Consider the following 19,261-nt stretch of genomic DNA (forward strand, 5'->3'; position numbering starts at 1 on the left):
CTGCAACATTCAATGAGGAGGGGAGCGGCTCTGTTTCCGTCCATCAGGGAGAAACCCGGCGTACTAGCTAGAAGCCAAAGTGTCTCGTGCGTGTCGACACGGCAGCCACAGCTGATGCTCACTGCTAGGATTTACAAAAATCTGCCACCATCACCACTCAAACAACGACGACAACATGTAACAACCATGTGAAACTAAGCGCCAGGTTCAATGTAAATATTTGGTGTGCTGGTCGAGAGCAGACGAAAAACAGCGATATTGTGAATGAGTGTGCTATGTTTATATTAGGTGTTCAGAGCGTGTTTGTGTATATACACGGTATATTCGAGACAGAAAAGACCAGGCCGGAACCGTGATTAACGCCTGCTGAAAAGACTGCATGTAAGTTGTCTCATGCAGCCAACATGCTGTTACTTGGTAAGTAGTTTATATGTTAAGTAACATAATGCTCGTAAGGATGACGAGTTGGGGATGTCTGCTGTATGTTGATGCATCCAATTGAACGACGATATATAAAAAAGTAAATCTTATGAGAACAGTGGCGGCTGCCAACACTATCGGTCTATGACCCTCTCAGATGGCGCCCTCGCTACTCAAGAAGCTGTCAATGAGATCAGCCCAGTAGACACAGGAAGATGTTCTATGAAAGTTGAACATCGCTATTTGGGTTGGAATAAATCAACTTATACGAATTAAGTTATGTTTATATAAGTGCGTGCAGGTGCGTAATAAGCCTTTTAATAAATAGATTGGCTAGAATTGAAATATCCTTATTTATAACTACATTGGAAAACAAATTATTGAATCTTTTCAATGAGTTTATAGTGTGAGCGCGCATAGTAAGTGGCCTGTACTGTATAACGTAGGCCTGTACAGCAAACTGAAGTTTTAAATTTATAAGGCTCACAATAATAATCAACACTTAAACGATGCGTCGTGAGGTCCGTTGATATCTGTCGCTTTATTCAAACGGAGAATAGTGCGTGCTAGCTAGTACAAGTGAGTGGCACTCGCTTGTACATTTGTCCGAAATCTTCGAAGAGGTAGGGGAGTAACTTCTTTTAGGAGGTAAGCTTATTGAACCAATTTTTGGTTTTACAGACAGACATTTACTACGCAGGAGACGAGTGCCACTAGAAGTAATGAACGAGAGTAATTTGCCCCAGATATTGAATAGGGCGCTCTAATAGTTTACAGTTTTGTATGTGTAACACAGTGACGACGTAATTTTTTTGGAAAGTGTAAATCACGTTGAACAATTTGATGGCTGCTTTGCGAAAAACTTGGATAATGTCCATTAACGGTGGCCATCATAAAAACATTCCTATGATAGGTGATAAAAGCAATGACAAAGGAAAGTAACCAATATTGCTGATCTTGTCTCCAGCCTTTAGGCTAAGATTCGACACATTAATGATCGAGATGAACAAGTACATTTTAGATTCCGCTGCAGTATAGTCATGTTTATTTCGCAAAAATAAGCAATATTAGAATCCTAGATGTTTTAAGTAAGATCTTTGCAGCTTCCTTTTCACATATGGCACATCGTCATGGTTCTTTAAAATAAAAACTCTGTATAATCAAGCGAGCTTACGACGTGTGATGTACTTTAGAATTAAAAACGATTTAGATTTGCCCCTACCATTTGCTACTCTGTAACGGATTTGTCACACTTATCGATGACAAGCACATGAAAGATACAAACGTATTCCACTATGTTTTAAACGAATCATCCGACTGTTTAAACTAATTTATACATTTAATAAGACGAGTTGTCGAAGTGTTTTATTTCTTATTTATCAAATTTAAGCACGGTTGCAAGTTCTATCCAATATTCCTGTTCCGTTCTTGCTATATTTTTTCATTTATTCATTATCCATATAAAACTTAAAAGAATTATTTGAGGTTTTTAGTTGGAAGAAAGGTTTTCATCTATATAATTTTGAGCCTTCCATTCTAACAGTCTAGATAAATGCCAGAGAGATAAGATTTTAATTTTAATGAAATTGACCCCTCTGAAAACCAACAAATTTAGTTCTTCGGAATCTATAAGCAAGCTTCAAGTTTTATTGTATCATAAAAGGAGCTCCCAATGAGCTATTCTCATTATATATAAACTATAATTGAAATAGGTTGCATAAAAATTAAACGCGTCCGCTTTGTGCCTTATTCACTTTGACCGTACTTTTTCTCATAGTATCACAATGTTTAACAGTTACAATCTTTGAACATCGCTAGGGTATAAGTTAATAGGCGCAAATGATGCAATGTAAATTCCTTTCATGCTCTACGCGATTTCGCATGATAATAGCCTTTATTATCAATGACAATATATAATAATCGTATGTACCATTCTATGGAAGCTTATGGTAACGAAGGCATCTATTTATTTTTTCTAATGAATAGTAAGAATTAATAGTATACGTGTTCGAAGTCGCAAAGATGGGTAAGAAGGATGTGGTAAAAGTCGCGGTGGAGATGAAAGATAAGCCAACACAACTCATCGAACTGGATCAAACTAGACCCCTCGAGTGTATTATACAGGTGCGTGTTCGTGATCTTTACTATTAAAGTTCATTTACGAAAATAATTATAAAAAACAATAGGATTGTTTAATGTAGTATGCCACTTAGTCACTAAAAGTCAGGAGCGATTTATATAATAGTTAATAATTATGTAGAAGCAATACATTTCTATGAAGTCTATCTAATATCCATGCTCGCTGTGTTTATCCTAAATGTGACAATCTACAGTTTATGTATTAATAATTATCATTATCTTGGCCTTTCCTACAAATAGGAACTATGCGGAATATGGTGCTTGAACGACCCAGGGGACAGCTATGCGCTCGAGTTCTCTGAACCTGCAGAGCCCTCATACATTACCGAAAAAAATCGTGGCAATATTAAAAATGGATACTTTCTCAAGTTGACTGCCAGCCCTGCAAGAAGAACTCAGCGCATACTCGATAACTTAACTACAAATGGCAATAATTGCCCTGTTGAGGTATTACAGATGCACAGCTCCATGTGACTAGATTTACCGATAAGTTACATCCGAGTTTTATTATCTTTATATAATTAAGTATAGAAGATATTGACTTAACGGGATCTACAAATTATATCAACTTGTATAGAAAAAGCTTGGGACACTGAGTTATAGCTATATCCCCTAATATCTTCAACAGATCTTTGTGTAATATATATATATATATATATATATATATATATACATATATATCAATTATTGTGCATAGTGGCAATACGTTTGAATGCAATGTGTTATTCTAGTTAGTTAATAAATGTATATTTCTTCTTTTGCTGGCTGGTCTGCTTGTTTTAGGTTCTCAAGGAACTTCACAGATTGTCCCTAGACAAGACGTTCGCGCTAGAATTCATCAACCGTCAAGGCCACCAGACCCTTTTGCGCAGCGTACAGGATGGTGTCTACACTGGTGAACGCCTAGCGTATGTCCTGTTGAGCTTCGTGGAGCTCATGGATCATAATATTGTCTCGTGGGATGTTGTCGAACCCAAATTTATTGGACGCGTGGCTAACAACGTTAATCAAACGTCTGCCATAGATTTTCGCATCCTTCAGGTTTGTTTCACAAAATGTTTGCCATGGCTGGGAAATAAATTTGCATGATTAAAGTCGTACGCTTCTAATAGTTACAACCTATCTAAAGTAACTAAAGTAACGTGAAGTCACTTTCCAAATGTTTATAGTACAGTGGAAGATAATTCTCATGCTTAATTTTTTTATGTTTTTGTGAGCTTCTTGAATTCCTTCCACAAATCAAGTCAGTTTAACTAGAATTAACACTTGAATTATCTTGATCATCATTACGATCTGGGGCTTGTTTAGGCCTCTCTCTCGATTCTAGAATCCGTTGTTTTGAACTCGTCATCGCGCTATCATTTGGTAGATCAACAGGTGACAATACCACATCTAATAGTACACATCCAAAGCGGCAGCAGCGGTATACAACAAAGTGCAATCGCATTCATTAACGCGCTCTGCCTAAAAGCCGAGTTTTCCAAACGAAAAGCTCTGCATGCAACCCTTGCCTCGAAGCAAATACGAAAGGTAAGCTGAAATGTTCCCTAGTGAAGAAACTGAATATGTGAAAATCGGATTTTATGATCATCATTAGATTACCTATGCTAATTGTATAGTTGATGTGTTAAACTCATATGATCGCTTCAAGAAAAAAGAGTAGTATCTCCCAAGTCCCCATAAGGTACATAAAATAAGCACGGTCTATCGATATTCTGCTACCGTTTCTTCTAACCTTTATCGTGCTCCTATATTAGTTACAGTATTAATTATTTTCGGCTTTTATCTTTAGCTATTGTGTACAACTACAAAAGTAATAATTGTTTTGTCAAAACAGAACAGATCATATTCCATGAAATTAATTCATTGTTATTATGAACTATAGTATTTCTTAGCATTTTTGCGATATCATTGCTTTACGTTCCCCAGGTGATCCAAGCAAATATTCTATCGAAAGGACAGCATGTGATCAGCAAGGAAGGTCGTGAGATGGTTCATCAGCTCTATGTTCTACAAACGTTGTTGTTCAATACTCAGGACGAGCGGAAGAGGCACGACCTAGACCCAAACGACTCTGACGCCAGACTAAAATTGGTAAATATTTTATCGAAGGTTCAATGAAATAAGGCAGTCCAAAGGTTTTTAAATAATAAAATCATAAAATTTGACGGATGGTTTTTGACAAAATGATTTCCGTGTTCGGTCCACTTTTGGTAATTTGTTGCTGATCTAAACGGTCTTCTCCATTGAGGTGAGCCAAAATAGTGTTGTAAGACACACTAATTTTGTGTCGTCTTCAATATTTTGAGTCAATATGAAGAATTAAATCTTTAGTTTGAGCAGTTCGCAAATAGAACTGTTAGTTTCATTTTGCTACCATGCTTGTTTATCCTTGCAGGAGGAGCTCCGCCGAATTGCATTCGGCCCCACGGAAGGCTCCGGATCTAACAAGAGCTCAGCTGCCAAATGCTTCCGAAAGTTAGGATTTCAATCAGCATCGAATCCTATCGAAGATCTATTACCGGCACCGGGAGCGCTTGCGCTCGACAACATGGTTTACTTCGCTAAGTACCACACCGATCAGTATATAAAGTTTGTCCTTGAAAATTCAATCAGGTAAGAGTCGGTACCCGATACTGCTCTTTAATTTGAAGGTTCTCTATGGTACATTTAGCAAAAAACAGTCTGTTTCCTAAATCGCCGTTATGCATATATTTTACACATATATTTTGAGTTCGCGGGATATGTGCGTTTTCATTAGGGCTACGAATGTTCCCTGCCTATTCATGCATCAATCTTTCATATATCTTAATAGTCTATTGTTCTTGTTTGAGCAGAGGCGATGAACATGAAGTCCCATTCGCTCGCGCATCGGTGCGGCTCGTAAGACTTTTGGCCGACGACATATTACACATAGGTGATCCGCCTCGGGATCAAGGAGGCTCTTTTCATGCCATGTTCTTCTCGCACGCCCATGCGTTTGAGGAATTTTTCTGTGTCTGTATTCAGCTGCTGAACAAAACGTGGAAGGAGATGCGAGCTACAGCTGAAGATTTTGCCAAAGTGATGCAAGTGGTTCAAGATCAAATCGAACGCGCGATGGAGGCACCAGATGGCACGACACCAAGTTAGTATTAGTGACACACTTGATCAGTATTCACTTAAAATCCTTAATACAACAAAGTTTTATCCCCCAAAATGACTATAAGTGATATTCCCGAACCCGTCTGATCTATGGAGAAAACATTTGGTGAAGGACGGGCCAGCTTCATAAATAGCTGCTTCTCTATAGTGGTTTCTATTACCATCGGTAAATACTGAACGGATTCTTGTGTAGTCCGTTTTGAGCAAACGTTCCAGCGTCACTTTTGGCTGCGGAAAGCTGCACTGGACATTTACTATATGAATCGGTCTTGATTTTAATCAACGATATATATATATATATATATAATAAGATATAGGATTGAAACCGTGCTTCTTCCTATATTGTTGAACTTCACGTTACAGAACTCCAAACCAAGCAAGCCCAATGAAAGAATCTTTAGGGGAAGTTCCCGTTTTTGTTTCATATTCGGCCCAAACTAATCACATTGTATGGCTATGGCTGTGTATATTTGCCTTTTTTGTTACAGATGATTTTGAGAAATTAAAATCAAAACTAGCAACACTTCCCTACTCGGAAATAATGAATATATGGAACGAAGAAAGGAGTAACAAAGAAGAATGTGAAACTAAAGCGATTCCAATAGTGCAGCTTCGGGAGATGCTTATTCCGGAGTTGGTTAGCCTAATTCAGCAACACCGACTACAACAGCTTACAGACGGGACTTTGTTCACCAAATATGCTGCCAAAGGGCAACGCATTAAGGACAAGTTCTGGTATTGTCGACTCTCGCCAAATTTCAAAGTATTTCATTATGGCGACTGGGATGAAAAGTCTGCACCGCCAAGTGAGTAGATCCAAGCTAACACAAATCAAATTATGGATTGGATTTAACCCAATATTAATATTATGTTTTCTTTTGTCCATAAAGGTACGTCTATAAGAAGTTAGTTTTTCTTACCCACAGATATTAAAAACTTTTTTATCATTGTTGGAAAGGGTATTCTTACACCGTACCTAGGAATGTAAATCGGAGTATTCTTTTTTGGACATTATTGGAACGTCTTATTCCAGTGCGAATCAGTGCCCCTTACTTACATTGACAGGTTGTGATTGTGATTATTTCATGGGTAATACGATTAATAAGTAGTCCTGTAAGTTTCTAAGGTGAAAAATTCGTGCGTTCAATTGAGCGAGGTATATCAACAAAATTACTACCTTTGCGATGTTTGTCAGGTGTGGATGAGCTACCCCACAAATTGCTGGTCGCTGATATCGGATGCTTGAAGACCGGTCGAGATTGTCCGCACATGAAGGACTCTCGCAAAACAAAAACTGCTGCACCACTGGCCTTTTCACTTGTCCCCCAACAGACCGAACAAGAGTCGCTCAATTTCGTTGCGCCTACAGAAAAGGTGAAAATAACTTATGCCAATAATAGCTTGTTCGATATCAATATGTCTTAACAAACTATCGATTTAGGAGTACAGCGATTAAAGAACACACACGCAAATATTGCATGAGAAGAAACAGTAAATAGAGTAAGAATAATAACCCTGTCTCATTGTACATTCGTGAAGTCTTCGTGTCATAGTTATTCGTCAGTAGTTTTTTTGCTTTTGTAGGTTATCTTCCTTAAGGATTTTCTCATTTCTCTCATTAATTTATATGAAACCTTAGGCGGATTGTAAATTACTAAATAAACGTTTGAACTTGAGTTTTACAGCGTTAATTAACGCGCTGGCTAAGGACGCGTTCTAACGTGGTAAACATTTTCAATTATATTCCTTCCATGTGTCACCGTACAGCTGTTTCACTACTGGACGGACGGTATCCTCGCATTATTAGGTGAAAGCATGACCTCTCGCGAAAGTGTGCAGGACCTCGAAATGCTTCTCCACGTCGAAATGAAACTTCATCTGTTAGACACGGAGGGCGTTCAGATTCCTGACAAGCCACCGCCGCTGCCAGTAGATCCTCCCAATTATGATTTTAACGCGCCCATTATTTACCAAACCCAACCCAAGTGGCAGTTGTAGTAACTGTCGGACGCCACGTTTTCTATCACTGAGTGCTAATCACGACCAAAGGGTTGCGCCTGGGAGAATGAACAGTCGTGCTAGAACAGACGCCACAGTGAATTGTGCCGTCTTCTACTGCCGATAAAGCGAAAGCAGGCAACTTGTAAGAACCATTTGACAAAACAGGCTTCTGCCAAGAATTATATTATGATCAATTATCAAATATATAATTATTTAGATTTTGTTACTAAAAATATTTTCCAAATATAGAACAGAATAGTTATCCTGCGTTAAGTGATTTCCTAAACTATGCATTTCGTGGTGTTCACAACATAATTTAGGTTATCAATCTGTGTTCAACAGGCCGTTATGAAGGAGTAGGAAAGGAATTGACCTGATTTAGTTATTAGTTAGGTTTAAACCAATGAACAAAATCACAATACAAAACAACACAAAAATTACACTTTATGGGTGTACAAGTTCGGTGTGGTAGAACTAAGTAAAAAAGCCTTTAACATTATAAGTCTGTGTTGGCTAGTGATACCAAATTATAACAAGGCGAATACAATTTAAATAAATTTACTAGATCCATATGCAAGTAAGGTTCTTGTGAAGTGGACATTATTTGGACGCCAGACAGTAAACAATACCCATTCGTTAGATTTATTTTCCACGCGGCTTATTTCCATTGCGCGATCGAGATCAAACCATATTGTAGCTTATAACGGTGAGTTAGCTTAAGGCAACCATATTGGATGGGCGTTTACACGGTAAAGTGGTTCACATGGATGCATGGTTGCTGGCAGTTATGTATATACGATTGAGATTTTTAAGGCAATGTACTAGGTTTTTTTGTTGAGGCCTACAAAACGAACGCAGACGCAAAACTACTGCAGAGTAAATAGCTATGTAACACTATCCCAGGGTCTAAAGCTTCAAATAAGAAAAAAACACGCCAAAATCTACGAGAAATTTCAAGAATGATCGATTCTAGCGTTTTAGCTGGAGGTAAATATATTGATGCTCACCGTTCAATTTAGTTCAAACAACATGAAGAAATTACATATGTGTTTATTTTAAATTACGAAAGTTATTTCATTGATTTGCACATAGGTGTTTAGGCATTCAGTGATTTTATCAGTGAAGCAGATGCTTGTATAAAACTTTAATTATACATTAGAAAATTTTATGAAGGCCAGTCGTAATAATATCAATTTATATCATTATCTTGTCCTTATATATGAAGACACATATTTTGTTTACTGTCGAGGTTTAAGTAGACACCCAATTGATTAGATTACCTAGCTTATCGGAGGAGCTAATTCGCTTACATAGGAGCCGATGTTGACGTATAACGAAAATGGATATCTTAAAAAATATATTTAAGCTATAGTGAGCTTGACATATGCTGGGCATGTACGTCACCTTTTGTCAACAGTATTATATATTTTTATTTATAAGTAAAACAAAGAATCGCTTCGCTAAGCCAACATGCTAGTATTGCTATTATTTATTCCAACAGAAAATAAAAAATATAACACGAAAATGCGAACAACAAAAACAGTTATTTATTGCGAGACTCTCCTGCTACCTTTTGAGTATATATCTTTCATAACAGGGAACTAGCCAATTTGCAATTTAATTTGCTGATCGACTTTTGAATCAGTTGTTAGGGCACTAAACAACTGGAGTGTTGCATGGTAGATGATTTGTCTTTTAAGTATCATTACTATTTTGATAATTATATTGCAGTTTTTCCCTTGGTAGGTGTGTGCTGCACATTTACATAGATGGATGCAAGAATTTGCAAACATATTTTATTAGCTATGCGGCTGTATAGCCTATATACTGATTATACACAACAAAGTGGCCGCTTGTTGTACAACAGTACGCGAGTCGTTCCCCCTATTACAACGTTAAGGATACCTAGTAACAAAGCGTATCATTGTGAGGCCCTCTTGCCTACGACACACAACAGCATTCCAAAAAGATGGGAACTTCATAGATGTGTTGCTTAAATTTTATTAATAAAACTGCTTTCCAAGAGGCATCGATTTGTCTCTTCTATATTAACAACAATTGTTTTCCACCCTGTCATGCCTAGTGCAAGTACTTTTCTCGGCTTATTCTCCACGTTTCCCCAATGTAATACTACTGATGCATTTGGACTTAACAAATGTTATTATGATGCATTGATTACTGGTCCATTCGCTACGGTCGAGCCTTTCCCGTGGCAGTCTTAAATTGCAATGGTTTAATCTCACTCCATCCGTAAGTATGTTTTCTTTACAGCCGTTGCAGCTGTATTGAAACTGAGCGACGTTGCGAGAATTATTAAGTCGTAACTGCTAGTAAGTCCGCATGCTGACAGAAGGCGTGAGCCATAAAGAAACTAAACGTATAAATGGACAGATCACGTAAGAAGATCTCGAAACATGCTGTTAATGTTTGACCAAACTGCACTGATTTCCGTGATGCGCCCATGAATAAAAGAATACTAAAAGCAATTGACATTCGGGACCTGTTAAGCGGCACAGAATAAAAAATACACAATGAAATCGACAGAAGTTCCAAAAGGTAGAGAGGTGCAAACATGATCTGTAAAAGCAAAACGGACAAATTTTCTTATTAATGCTACTGCTGCCCGACAATATATTACTACACACAATTTATGAACCTCAAGCTGGTTCCTCCCTTACACACGACAAGATTTTGTTTTAACCTACTCTTGTTTATTAACTATACTCAACATCTGATTTCTATAGATTTTTCGAACTTGAAGTTTTGTCAAAATTTTACCAGCTAGAATATTACACCACCTTCACCATCATCGAATTTCTTTAGTCATGAATGCCACACCTGTTGTATCTTTTAGCCCACGAATGTATTCTTTTAAAAACAACGATTTTGTTAACTGACATCCCTGTTGCGCGGGGATGTTTTCCGCTACAATCAAGATACTTACCGCATAGTCTGCTGGTAAAACAGGTAACACGAATCTTGCCAGAACAGCCAAAACTGAAATGAACAAAGTCCTACGAAGATGGCAAGGATCCCACAGAACTTGATAACGTCTGCGAGCAATCTCACCGGCACTCTGTCGATCTGTTGCTGTACCACGACCCCCTATAGCCCTGTTCATATTTTGATCGGCTTCTGGAAGACCCAACCGACCCGCTAGGTTCGCTAACGTAACGAGAGGAGCCTCATCGTTATCCGTCAGATTAGAAAGTAGTTGTGCTAAAGGAGTATTTTCGAATTCTCCATCCGGTGGTAATCTGAAATTTGCACCTGTTTGAACCTGTTCCGCAGCTAGAATGTCTGCTGTTCCGTAGATATCTCCTCCAAATAGTTGTCGCTCGTCTGACGGTATGTCTGTAAAGTCCATGTTCGTGATCGGACTGTAATTTGACTGAACACGATCGACGCGATCGTTGGCTGGGGGAGAACCGATAATCAAAGTTTGTTCGATTGTTTTTCCTGGCAGTTGATAAATTCTTCCGTTATGCCCAGGACTGACTTCGGAGGTCTCAATGGTGTTAGACGACTTTCGACTAATAGCGTTCAACTGTGGGTTTAGTAGATTGTCGGCATCGGTAGATGTAACATTCGCAACAATCGCGATTGGAGGCTGTTCGGGTTGATCTGGCGCCAGAAAAGGTTTGTCATGGGAAACCCGATCTTCTAGAATTCAAGCGTACAAAAAAAGTAAGGACGTTATTCATCCTGTAAAGGTAAGCGTTTGTATACGATATGTTTGCTCTACGCATCACGCGACACAGAGCGCGTTGCGACGAACAAGACGACAGAGAACGCCCCTGGGCCATCTAAACCAATAGAATTGCTCTTGCTTTTTTGCTAAAATCCGCAAATTGAATTTAGATTATGATATCACAGCCTTAAAAGAAACACTGGATAGTATAAACTATATCCTAAGAGCACGCGGCAATTTATATAAAGTCTGTTAAGACTTTGTATTCCAAACGGTCTTCTAGTATCGATTCATTACAAGCCTTGTGAGTCTCGATTGCCGAAATGCCAGTATATACGACGATCTTTGATTTTTACATGTCCGGAAATAACCAGGTTTAATATTTAATGTTCAATGCTTGCTCTCACAGTGCTGAAATTTGCTTCCACTGTAAATCCAACAGCGAGAGTTACTCGATAACCTTAACGGAGGTGCCACAACCTAATGTAAACTAGCAAAATTTACTAACATAACAGAGCTTGTAGGCTTTGGATTTTTTGAATTAAAGGATCTTTACATTACTTAGTTGTTTAAAATAAAGCCGTTTCAATTGAACATAACTCAGTCTATAAATATCTCGTGCTACACATACCATTCACATGCCACATGTTCATCCGGTTTTAACCTAAATCGCATGTGCATACTTCATATATGCTGCTGGTAGTTTATGATAGCTCTGAATGGAGTTGTTCGGCGCGATCAGAGATGATCGAAACGCGAAGTGAAGTGTTCTAAACGACTAGTGGACACTGGCGAAACAAACTATAAGATACCCGCGATAGTTTTGTGAGACATATTGTACGATACTTCGCCGGTTCGCGTTGTTCTTCTGATCACTCACCTCCATTACTGAGTATAAGCTGGAGACGACTCTCTGAATTGGCGAGAATTCGTTGGCGGCGCAGTTCGCGCCGTCTTGCCGCTTCGTCAGCCATCGGCGTTGGTGGCAGCTTATGATTTTGCGCTTGCACCATAAACAATACAACTAAACGAATAGTAATAGTGCAGCCTTTAATATCAGTAATATAATGCTGCAATGTCAGCAGCTAACTCAATAAGTATTGACCAAATACGAGATATGGCCGTCGCCAGATCACAATTCAGGGTTCGTACCACAGAAAGAATTGTTTGAGCTTGTTTAACGGAATGATGCAGCTCCTTAATCTTTCGTTAGTTGAGTAATTTTGAATAAGAATCCATCTTGCTGCCGTCGTTTCCTTGTGTTCCGCACCGAATTAAAACATTTAATATAACATTCCCTCCTTCTGTAGCCACGATTCGATGTACACTTCACTTTAGGAACATTGCTTCACTAACAAATTAGTCGTTCTTAGCGAGATCGAAAGTGCACATCTAAGCTCGGTATGTTTCCGCTATCATCCATCAATGATAGTAATGATGTCTTTTTAAATAGATTCGGCAGCGCTACAGTCATTCACTGGGCAGACCAAGTCGTAGATGTAGCAGGCAAGCGGACATACGGTAAAATACGTTAAAAGCAGCGCAATGACAGAACGTTTTTCGGGATGGGGAGCGGCCGTCGAACTCACATCGCAGTAGAACACAATATAGACAAATGACGTCAGTCCCTTGCGCTCACTGTATTTTTGTATATATCTGCATTGCCCGCCTGCTGTCTATTGTGTCTCAGTTACGGTGTCTAAAAATAGCCTGTTTGTATATACCTGTTCACTTGTTCAACTGTATGTGCGTGTCTATGTCCGTCGGCTATAGTAAGGATTCACAGCAAAAATCGCACAGAGACTAAATGAGCCATTTGATGGCCATCGAGCTGCTAGACGTACTTCCTAATGTTTATTTTCAGCTGATGTTGAGCAGACGCTTGGCACGTTGCATCTGTGTTTGTCCCCGCTTGATGAAAGTCTGCATCTACCCTTCCATCGAGTAAGAGATTTAGTCTGCGGAGTGAGAGTACTATGGAACAAAAATACATATATACTTCTCTTTGGGTGGGGCAAATGCTGCAACCAACGTCCCGGAGGCGGGGAATTCGTGTTTTATTATCGGGTTTCACTTGTGGATATGCTTAGTTAATCACTTTAGTTTTTAGTTGCTTAGTCGTATAGCATGTTAGGCTAATGATATAACGTGGGCTATTATTTAATGCTGTGAAATGATGAGTTTTTATGTATTACAATCAACAATCGTTTTTTTTTATTACATAGGTAACACACCCAAGTGCTACATATTATCAAAGATAAAATTAGTGCGTGCCAATATTTACTCTTAATTAAATCCACTTGAGATTAGAATATTCATACAATAGATACTTTTCATGCTGAAACAACATCAATTTCTTTCGGTATGGACAACATTTAGTTCTCACGCAGAGTCAGCAACGCTTTAGGTCAACAACGCTTTAAGATACGAGGTGGAAAGTGTTTCTGCGGTTATGCTACCTGAGATACTTTTCTCTTTTACACAAGTGAGATTTTTCATTTAATTTCTATATGGTCTCATTTTGCACTTACGCACAATAGTTGGCTGGGGTTCACATGGTTATACACGTACACACACACACACATATATATATATATATATATAATATATGTGTGTGTATAATAATAAAACTCACTTATTGTCGAAGAACACTGTAGATAAGAAGTGCTTTTAACTATTAACCCTCAGTTGATTTTTTAGTAGAGGCTTCAAAGTAAACATTTGCTAAGGCGTCGGTTTTAATTTAAAATTAGTTCATTATTTTCTTTAAAACAGTAAAGCATCATGTTCCCAACATGATAACTTGTTTTTATCCTACTTACTGTATAACAGCTTCAGGGAGGTCGCTATCCAACTACTAGTATACAATCGCCGTAGATTTTGGTTGACTTTTGCGTACTGTTATTTTTTTAATTTACCACATTTCGAGAACACATTTCAGTTGATACTACATTAGAAAAGTTTTCTTTGAATCTACCATGGTCCCTTTAGTTATAAAATTATTTTGGTGTAACAGCACGTGCTTTAAAGCTCGACTTTCGGCATGGTCGCCCCATCAACGCACTCTGATCAGATAGAGTTCTCTTTTTTCGATGCAGAATTGAATAACTTAGTGCAATTTTGTTACATTAGCTATGTACATAAAAAAAATCAATCTCACTGTTTACGAACCCCAACTATTCAGTTCGCGCTTTCTGATTTTCGTCCTTAGAGGCCGATTTACCATTAGCTGTCGAGTCACGTAGCTTTCATTTTGTTGAGCTGTGTGTGCTTTATATTGACTTTGCTGAGGAAGTATCGTCGGTTGCCATGTAAGTTGTGTACAGGGAATTACTTTCTGTTTTCCGTCCCTTGGAATCTTCACGAAGTCCTCCGAAAACAAGTATTTCGTACGGAGTTGCTAGGAGAGTGTATCCAGTGAGAACGCCACGAATCGCACAGGCACGGCTTGGCCTTAGCCATGTCAGTTGCCTATGATCAACCGCTTGGCTAAGATCAAGCATATGGAGGCTTGAAAATTTCTTGCGGCCATCTCTGTGACGGCAACAACGGTTTCCAACCTGACAGGAAGCATTTTCCGCTGGTGCCAGGCATACTGCAAGCCTGCCCATTCTAACGAGTTTTGATAAATGTTCAGCTTTTTTTGGCGCATGTTCCTCGTTGAACACCGAAAGCCGGGTCCATTTAAAGAAAACACCCATCTCCAGAAGCCAGGCTTCTTCTCCATGCCAGGTCGCCCCAATGTAAACAAGTTGATTTTCCGAGATCTTAATCTGGCACAGTGTTTCGAGTTCAATCGGTTGATCTCGGCAGATAGCAGTTTCCGAAGTCCATGTCAAAGACTCAAGGTCGAGGCAATGGATATCAGACATACCCGACGATGACTTCTTCGGATTGTAGTGGACGAGAACTGCCTGGGTCCCCATTACTGTAGGATTTGTGAGGAATCTGCACGGTGGTTTCGCTTTCTCGGTGATGCATGTCACCTGGTTTTTCTCTGTATCATAAAGCAACACGGAGCTGTCTGATTTGTCTTGATCCTGATCACTTTCATGGTCCCAACTAGGTCCAAGAAAGACAACAATTTTGTTTTCGAACTTGAAGAGCGCCTTCGCGTAAAGCTCCTGGGGCGCGAACGACAGTTTTGTCCATTTGCGCTCGACGAGGTCAAAGCTCCAGAAAATTTGATTTGATACGATGAACATTCGTTGGCCACAGATTGCTCCTCGATGATGCGCACAGCTCGGTGGGACAAGTTGCTCTGAAAATCGCCTATATTTCCAAAAATTGATGCGATCATTGCGAAATGAAACCTCGAAATTGCGACTTCTGTACTTGATTATATTACGGGTAGCTTGGCAGAACTTTTTAGAAACATAAATTGTATGAGGATAGTCCTCATAAGGATTCAAGTAGTAAAGAATTTTCTCAATAATTTCCAGCGGCAGCTTATCCATGGCTTATCCACTAAATACAGATTTTTGCACAAACTACTCAGTTATTTGTGTTTCGTGCTTTGGAGAGAAGAGACTTTCTTTTTCGCACCAATGCCTTCACTTTGTGTAGCCTACATACACAAAAAATTCACACAGCAGTGTGGCACTGGTTAAGCTCTAGCGCCTGATTATCTTGCCACAGGTGCTTCGCTACGGTAGAGTTCAATTCGATGTTAGAATGTTCTCTATTCTTGTCGAAGACCGTACGTTCACGTCAAGTATACGAACGACCTGTGTTTCGAGCGAAGCATAGTGAGCATCGAGTGACGCTATGTCGATATGAACATTGAACTGGAACAACGACGACGACGCAGCCTTATTGGATTTTTTTCTACTCCAACATAGCTGGCACAGCCAGTGTAGTTGTAGCCACTTCGATGTGTACGAATTTTATCTCCGACTGGTCCGATTCTCACTGTGGCCGATGGCCCAATAGCGATGACTGGAGTCACCGAGTCGGCCAAAATGTACGTGGGCTGTGGCCTGACCCTTGCCAGCAGCTAGCTTGCTATTCAGAAGACAGTAAACGGTCAAGTATAATAAGACGACTGAAGTGAACTGAATTCTCAATGTATCAGCAGCTTTGTCAATCGGATGTTCGCATCTGTGGTGAGGTCGAATCAGACCTATGTTACACTAACTTCAGTATAGCATGCAACAAAGTAGTATTAGCGGCTGAGAAGTCTCTTTGCTAGTAAGCAACGATAAACTGCCAATATAGTAGTCTCGTCCAGATTTTCAGTTCACGTGTGAGAGGGGGCACTTAGCATGTGGACGTGGCAAACGAGCCGAAGCGATTCCCTTATGAGAGATGCGATAAACGTGAAGTCCAATTTTAGTGACCGCGTTATTTAGAAAATCGAAAATGTTACTACTGATAAACACATTTTTCTCCTCGAATCGTCGATATAATGTTCCTTACCACACTATCTAGCAGTATTTTGAACTAGTCTAATACAATGATCAACGTAGAATTGTTCCGGCCCTGTCTGGGATGACTTATCGCTTTCTTGATTATTAATTAGCCGTTGAAGATAAAGGTTTCGGTCGTTTTGAAAGAAAGCCAGCCAGCATGGAATTTCATCTGTTCGATACTAGCGTTGCGGTACATATGTTCCTAGCATGTTCAGTTATGTACTAGTAATATTTGAGAGCTGTAGAGATAATCTAAATTCAAGGTATAATGAAAAAACCTGTTCCTATAAATTATTATGTATTAACTTCAGTATCCAAACGCAGTCAAGAACTGTGCTAACCTGTAAGAATGGTATTGTAGCCAGATATTGTGTCATATCTCTCTGCAAGATTTCACGAGGTAAGTCTAGCGGACATTATTGACAGGTGCTCGTGAATTGCTGAAAGCCTCGTCGAAGGCATTTTTCAAGGGTTCTTGCATTTACAAGCTAAATAGCATCGCTAGGATGAAGCGTCATCAATTTAATAGATAGATTAACGAAAAGCTGTCCTCCCGTTACTCGCAAAGTTAAAACACTTCTCACTGAACACTAACGATTTAAAAGTAAAAATCAAAATTTTAAAAAAATCAAAAAGAATACCAAACTCGTTCCTTACTGGTTTTTGTAAACATCGCACTCAAAAAAATAATGGATTATTTAACTCAGATGCGAGTATACTTATCCTTACGTGCATCACTATAAGCATATCTCTTTAGTCCTGAAAAACGCCAATAATTTTACAGATTCGATGCCCTGTAAATTGTCCGTTAAGATCAACTCAGTGTTATAAAACTAGATGCTAATTGATGGGGTCTTGCTATTTGCGAGTCGTGTCGGCATGCACCCTTTCTGCTATGCCCTTTAGCCGCTGTGTGCCGCAGATCCCCATGGGAGTACCTATCGGCAACTGGGTACGAAATGCCCCAATCTTATGAGGCTTCTTTATAATTCGTCTATTTGTCTTGAGGGCGACGTTAAGGAAAGGGGTAGGCAAAGTACCAAAAAATACTTGAAATGCATTGAATTTCAGGCCATACATGGTCAAGTAAGTGTTTTTCAAGCTTTAGTAGTTGGCTTGAAACCAGAAAAACAGGCCGGAAAAACTACTGTATATGCTTCTAGAGAAATAAAAAGAGCACATGTTTCACAAGAAATCTATAAGGCTTTAAGTCTGTTGCTTTTTAAGATTTAACTTTCGTATGTGAGTGCAATTTTTTCGTAGTAAAGCTATTTTGATATGTTTTGAAAAAATGAGTGGTACCTTAATCCTGAATAGACCCTTGATTACTTTTTTGGCAAGCAACGAGACGCGTGCATATCTCATCGTAAAATGATTGAAAAGCTGTACATAGGCTGACTGAGAAGTGTCTAGTTTATCACAGAAAAAAGTACCCTTTGTGGCAAAAACCGTTTTATTTTCTCTCTGTGCTCCCAGCGACGCCCCCATCTCTTTAATTTATTGTCCAAATAGTAGTTAAGACGTGGTTGGTTTGTAAGGAACACGTTTGACGACAATCGCTGTTCTCCAAGCGAAGCAGAACAGAAGAAAGTCGCTGGTGGCCATATCTGGTGAATACGGCGGATGAACAACCAACCCACCCAAACCCCGATTCGTGGATTTTTTTCGTGGCAATTACTGCTGCGGACAAACGCGACGCTCAATACGCAGGTAGATTGCTAATGCTTAAACCTTCAGTTAATACATGACAGACATGAGATGTTTACTGCCGCCGCTATCTCTTTAGCCTTGTTCAGAAACTTTTGCTATTTTGTTGCAGTTTTTGGTCGTTCCACATACGCATCATTAAGCATGCTCGTTAAGCCAGGTCTAAATTTAGCTGCCTGCATTTCTCGTGCCCATCCCAGTTCAGTTCACATAGGCGCGTTAATTTTCAAAAAGGGGGGCTCGGCATATAATTTTTCTATGTTTACAGGTATATCGAGTGATACAAACAGCTATTAAACAACCACTGAGCATCCAACGTGACTGAAATTTTTATAAATATTTCTTAATGAATGCACAGTTATACTACGGAAATATTTTCGACGAGTAAGACCATCTTTTCGTTGAGGCTAGAAACTTTTCAGACTACGTTGCTGTAAATTAAAGGCGCGAGAAAGGGAAATGGAATAGAGTAGTTTATACAATAAGTAGCGAAGTACAGGTTGTGTTCGAAGTTGAACATTTAGTTTTTTTCCAAAAACTATGGCTAAAATACCAGTAAGTGAATACAACCTAGTGATTTATAGATTAATTAAAATGGTTATTGGATTTTATGTGAGAGAAATGCTTACTAATAACAGATATTAACAGGTATTATTGTTTATTTTCGCATTAAAAAATTAAGTCGAAGGTACACCTAAAAGTTCTTTCTAGGGCGATTCCGGCACGTTCAGTGAAGCTCAAGAAGCTT

General features: G+C 39.1%; 3 protein-coding genes across 6 annotated transcripts; 1 reads left to right on the forward strand and 2 right to left on the reverse strand.

Annotated features, from left to right (window-relative positions):
• The first annotated feature begins 266 nt into the window (after window positions 1-266).
• Window positions 267-8,285, forward strand: LOC111263912 (engulfment and cell motility protein 1). Of its 2 annotated transcripts, none has more exons than XM_022839413.2 (11): window positions 267-417; window positions 2,407-2,544; window positions 2,800-3,006; window positions 3,343-3,600; window positions 3,868-4,089; window positions 4,489-4,653; window positions 4,958-5,175; window positions 5,397-5,686; window positions 6,192-6,509; window positions 6,899-7,077; window positions 7,471-8,285. In XM_022839413.2, the coding sequence occupies exons 2-11, from the start codon at window positions 2,443-2,445 to the stop codon at window positions 7,699-7,701; spliced, it is 2,190 nt and encodes a 729-aa protein (XP_022695148.1). In that variant the 5' UTR covers window positions 267-417; window positions 2,407-2,442; the 3' UTR covers window positions 7,702-8,285. The 2 variants fall into 2 exon arrangements, with proteins under 2 accessions (XP_022695148.1, XP_022695149.1); XM_022839414.2 differs by lacking the exon at window positions 267-417 and adding an exon at window positions 568-721.
• A 944-nt stretch (window positions 8,286-9,229) lies between these two features.
• Window positions 9,230-13,044, reverse strand: LOC111263915 (uncharacterized). 3 transcript variants are annotated; one of them, XM_086969858.1, is made up of 3 exons: window positions 12,276-13,044; window positions 10,649-11,364; window positions 9,230-10,281 (listed from the first exon to the last, which is right to left on the reverse strand). In XM_086969858.1, the coding sequence occupies exons 1-3, from the start codon at window positions 12,406-12,408 to the stop codon at window positions 10,018-10,020; spliced, it is 1,113 nt and encodes a 370-aa protein (XP_086825984.1). In that variant the 5' UTR covers window positions 12,409-13,044; the 3' UTR covers window positions 9,230-10,017. The 3 variants fall into 3 exon arrangements, with proteins under 3 accessions (XP_086825984.1, XP_022695153.1, XP_022695154.1); XM_022839418.2 differs by having other exon boundaries at window positions 10,649-11,367; window positions 12,276-13,042; XM_022839419.2 differs by lacking the exon at window positions 12,276-13,044 and adding an exon at window positions 12,027-12,209 and having other exon boundaries at window positions 10,649-11,367.
• A 1,623-nt stretch (window positions 13,045-14,667) lies between these two features.
• Window positions 14,668-15,852, reverse strand: LOC147753021 (F-box only protein 42-like). The gene has a single exon (XM_086969860.1). The coding sequence runs from the start codon at window positions 15,850-15,852 to the stop codon at window positions 14,668-14,670; it is 1,185 nt and encodes a 394-aa protein (XP_086825986.1).
• Between the last annotated feature and the right edge of the window lie 3,409 nt (window positions 15,853-19,261).

This window comes from Varroa jacobsoni, unplaced genomic scaffold (genome assembly GCF_002532875.2).
Source record: "Varroa jacobsoni isolate VJ856 unplaced genomic scaffold, vjacob_1.0 scaffold_799, whole genome shotgun sequence".
In the NCBI taxonomy this organism is placed as follows: Eukaryota; Metazoa; Arthropoda; class Arachnida; order Mesostigmata; family Varroidae; genus Varroa; species Varroa jacobsoni.

What these genes read in the sequence shown, in the direction of transcription:
- LOC147753021 (XM_086969860.1), bottom strand. Translation starts at nt 15,852, where the DNA reads ATGGATAAGCTGCCGCTGGAAATTATTGAGAAAATTCTTTACTACTTG.
- LOC111263915 (XM_022839418.2), bottom strand. Translation starts at nt 12,408, where the DNA reads ATGGTGCAAGCGCAAAATCATAAGCTGCCACCAACGCCGATGGCTGAC. An exon ending in GCTTATACTCAGTAATGGAG is followed by an intron (nt 11,368 to 12,275) that starts GTGAGTGATCAG and finishes CTTGAATTCTAG; the next exon opens with AAGATCGGGTTTCCCATGAC. An exon ending in TTTTACCAGCAGACTATGCG is followed by an intron (nt 10,282 to 10,648) that starts GTAAGTATCTTG and finishes TTGCTTTTACAG; the next exon opens with ATCATGTTTGCACCTCTCTA.
- LOC111263912 (XM_022839413.2), top strand. Translation starts at nt 2,443, where the DNA reads ATGGGTAAGAAGGATGTGGTAAAAGTCGCGGTGGAGATGAAAGATAAG. An exon ending in CCCTCGAGTGTATTATACAG is followed by an intron (nt 2,545 to 2,799) that starts GTGCGTGTTCGT and finishes TCCTACAAATAG; the next exon opens with GAACTATGCGGAATATGGTG. An exon ending in GCAATAATTGCCCTGTTGAG is followed by an intron (nt 3,007 to 3,342) that starts GTATTACAGATG and finishes TGCTTGTTTTAG; the next exon opens with GTTCTCAAGGAACTTCACAG.